We start from the raw sequence: 3,203 nt of genomic DNA on the forward strand, positions 1-3,203 counted from the left end.
ATCGACCTTTTGGGGTCCCAATCATCTTCTATCTCAATCATGTAAACACCTCCACCCTTGTGGTCTGGTAGAGGGTTGTTACGGACATTCGGAGTAGGCTCCTTTGCCACAATGATCTTGTTGTCAATTAAAGCTTGGATCTTATCCTTCAGAGAGTGGCACTCATCAATGGTATGACCCTTCATGCTGGAATGGTATGCACAGGTTTTGTTTGGGTTGACCCATTGGGAGGGGTTTTCGGGGTTTATGGCAGGGATAGGGGTGATGTAACCAACAGTTTTGAGCCTTTCATACAGCTGGTCAATAGGTTCAGCAATGGCGGTATACTGTTTGGGGGGTCTACGGTCGAAGTTTGGTCGGGGACTAGGGAAATTTTGGCGAGGGATAGGTGATTGATAGTAGGCTTGTTGGGTGTTGTAGGCTTGGTAGACAGGTGCGGGTTGAGAGTATCTGGGCGAAGTGGGCTGATATGTGGGAGGTGGAGATGATTAGTAAGTAGGCGGTGGAGCTTGGTAAGAGGTCAAGGGTGCTTGGTAATTTGGGGTAGGCTGATATGTGAGTGGAGGTAATGGGTAGGTTTGGTATTTGATTGGGGACTTTGTTCTCTGTGCAACCATCACGGCACTCACATCCTTTTTCTTGGACATGCCACCAGACTGTAGAGCCTTGTTGGTGGCCTATAATGCATCAAAGTTTGTGACCATACCACTTTTAATACCTTCCTCGATCCTTTCCCCTAGCTTAATGATGTCGAAAAATTTCTAGCCTTCAATCAACATCAACCTCTCATAATATTGTGGTTCTTGAGCCCAGACAAAAAACCTTTTCATTTGTTCTTCTTCTAAAGCCGGCCTGACCTTAGCAGCTTCTGATCTCCAACGAGTAGCATACTCGCGGAATGTCTCTGTAGGTTTCTTCTTTAATTTCTGGATGTAGAATACATCTGGTGCGTTCTCCGTGTTGAATCTGAATCTGTCCATGAAATTAGACGCCATACCCACCCAGTTCGACCACTTCTTTGGGTCTTGGCTAATGTACCAATATAGAGCATCCCCTTTCAGACTTCTCATAAAGAGCTTCATGCGAATCTTTTTATCCTTTCCTACTCCGATCAGCTTGTCGCAATATGTCCTCAAATGAACTCTGGGATTCCCGGTGCCATCGAACATCTCGAACTTGGGAGGTTTGTACCCCTCAGGCAGTTTGACATCTGGCTGAATGCAAAGGTCTTCGTAATTCAATCCCTCGATCCTCTTGCTTCCTTTAACACCCTGAACTCTGCTAATCAGCTTCTTGAGTTCCGCAGCCAGATTCTTCATAATAGAGTCTTTATCATCAGACTCAGGTGTGCTTGAAATAGGTTGAGCTGTCACACCTCCTTTTTCACTACACCCCGGAAGGGAGTGTATAAGAGAGTTTTTTCCAACTTGAAGTGACAATCGAAACGGGATTATTTATTTATTAAATCAGAGTCGCCACTTGGGATAATTTATGGTGTCCCAAGTCACCGGTTTAAATCCTGAATCGAGGAAAAGATTGACTCTATTATCGGTCCGCGAACACAGAATTCCGGGTAAGGAATTCTGTTAACCCAGGAGAAGGTGTTAGGCATTCCCGAGTTCTGTGATTCTAGCACGGTCACTCAACTGTTATAATTGGCCTATTTACTTGATTTTAGTACATGTTTTAGCCTATGGTGCGATTTTAACTTTTATAACCGCTTTTGTTCAATTAATTTTTAAGAAAAATTCAACGTTATCAAAAATACGTCTTGAACCGCGTCACATAAATGCACCCATGGTCCATGACACCTTTTATTTAACGTTGTTGAGAATTGGAGTTGGGTCACATGAAATACACATCCGAGTTTAAGGAAATTGATTTAAATAGCGCGCCTAAAGCAACTATGCACTTTCAAGTTTGCGAGGGCCATGAAAAATTCAACTAATGGCGCACCTCAATTCTAATTTCTAAGGATTTCATTATTCGAAGTTATCATAATCGGGTTACATGAAATGCACCCCCGAATTTTAGAATTACGCATAGTAATTATTTCACGGGAACTGTACCCATAGTCACGATGTTTATTATTAATCTCACATTATTAGTAATAAAGCAGGCAACGACTAATTCTCTTAAACGTCTACAATAAATCAGTACAATATTAAATATTAGTCCTATGTACTTTGTTATTGAAAACTCACAAACATTCACACACACATTAAACGAATTTCAACAAGTTAGTTGCTTTTTGGTTCAAATGAAAGAAAGGAAAAATGACGGCTAAAGTTTCTTGCAGCTCCCAAAAACACAAACAGCTGTTTATAAAATAAAGAAGAAAACAAAAATGTCCAACGCCTAATTTGGTAAGGCTTAGTCCGGATCCCTACATTTCTTTACCAGATATCAACAAGCTTATTCTTACTAAGAGGACAAATAACGAGCTAATTTGGTAACTTATATTCCTTAACTAAATTAAAATCAGATGCCAAACTACTACTTTTCCCGATTACACTCACATATATATAAATACACACACAACTGAAAGCATAGGAAATAATCGACATTCAGAAGAAAAGAAAAAAAATTAATTAAAAAACATAGATCTAGGTCTGGATCGAGGTAAACAAAGAACAAGGGAAAAAGAATGAACCTCAATACAAAACAATTTTAGTTCTGAAAATGCTTAGCACGAGAAAATCTGGACAGTGATAACTGGATGGGACCCAAATCTGTCCGGAAACCTTGCCAGAATTTCAAACTCGAACCCGAAATCGAAGACTGAATAACGACGCCCAAGCTCTGAAAAGGCGATGAGAGTTTTTAGCTGCTTAAGGGACGTTGTTGCTGGTTTTTCTGCGTTTTAGCGGCCATTGCTGTTGTTTCCGGTGAGTTCCGGTGATGGAGGAAACGGGTCTGTGGGTGATGGTTATGGAGTCGGGCGGCGGGTCTGATGGTCTCTTTTTTGATTTTTTGGGAATCTGCAGCTGACAGCCTTTTCTGCAGCTGTCAGCTTTTGTTTCAGCTCTTAGCCCCTTCTTTCATGGTGAGAACGGCGGATCCCAGTTTTTTTGTATAGGTTTTTAGGTGTAGGTCATTATTTAGGCATTAGGTACTATTATATAGGGGTAGGGATTAGGTTAGGGGTATGGGCCTATGAATTATGGGCTAGGTTCAAAATTAGGCCTAGAAATGAGTTGCTC

The 3,203-nt window shown here is 41.3% G+C and overlaps 1 protein-coding gene across 1 annotated transcript; it reads right to left on the reverse strand.

The window, feature by feature from the left end:
- Window positions 1–761: 761 nt before the first annotated feature.
- LOC138881857 (uncharacterized) lies at window positions 762–1,319 on the reverse strand. Its single transcript, XM_070162145.1, has one exon. It carries the CDS (start codon window positions 1,317–1,319, stop codon window positions 762–764), a length of 558 nt encoding a protein of 185 aa, XP_070018246.1.
- Between the last annotated feature and the right edge of the window lie 1,884 nt (window positions 1,320–3,203).

The sequence above is a fragment of the Nicotiana sylvestris genome, chromosome 11 (assembly GCF_000393655.2).
Source record: "Nicotiana sylvestris chromosome 11, ASM39365v2, whole genome shotgun sequence".
Lineage (NCBI taxonomy): Eukaryota > Viridiplantae > Streptophyta > Magnoliopsida > Solanales > Solanaceae > Nicotiana > Nicotiana sylvestris.

Coding starts and splice junctions, on each gene's coding strand:
- LOC138881857 (XM_070162145.1), bottom strand. CDS start 1,319: ATGAAGAATCTGGCTGCGGAACTCAAGAAGCTGATTAGCAGAGTTCAG.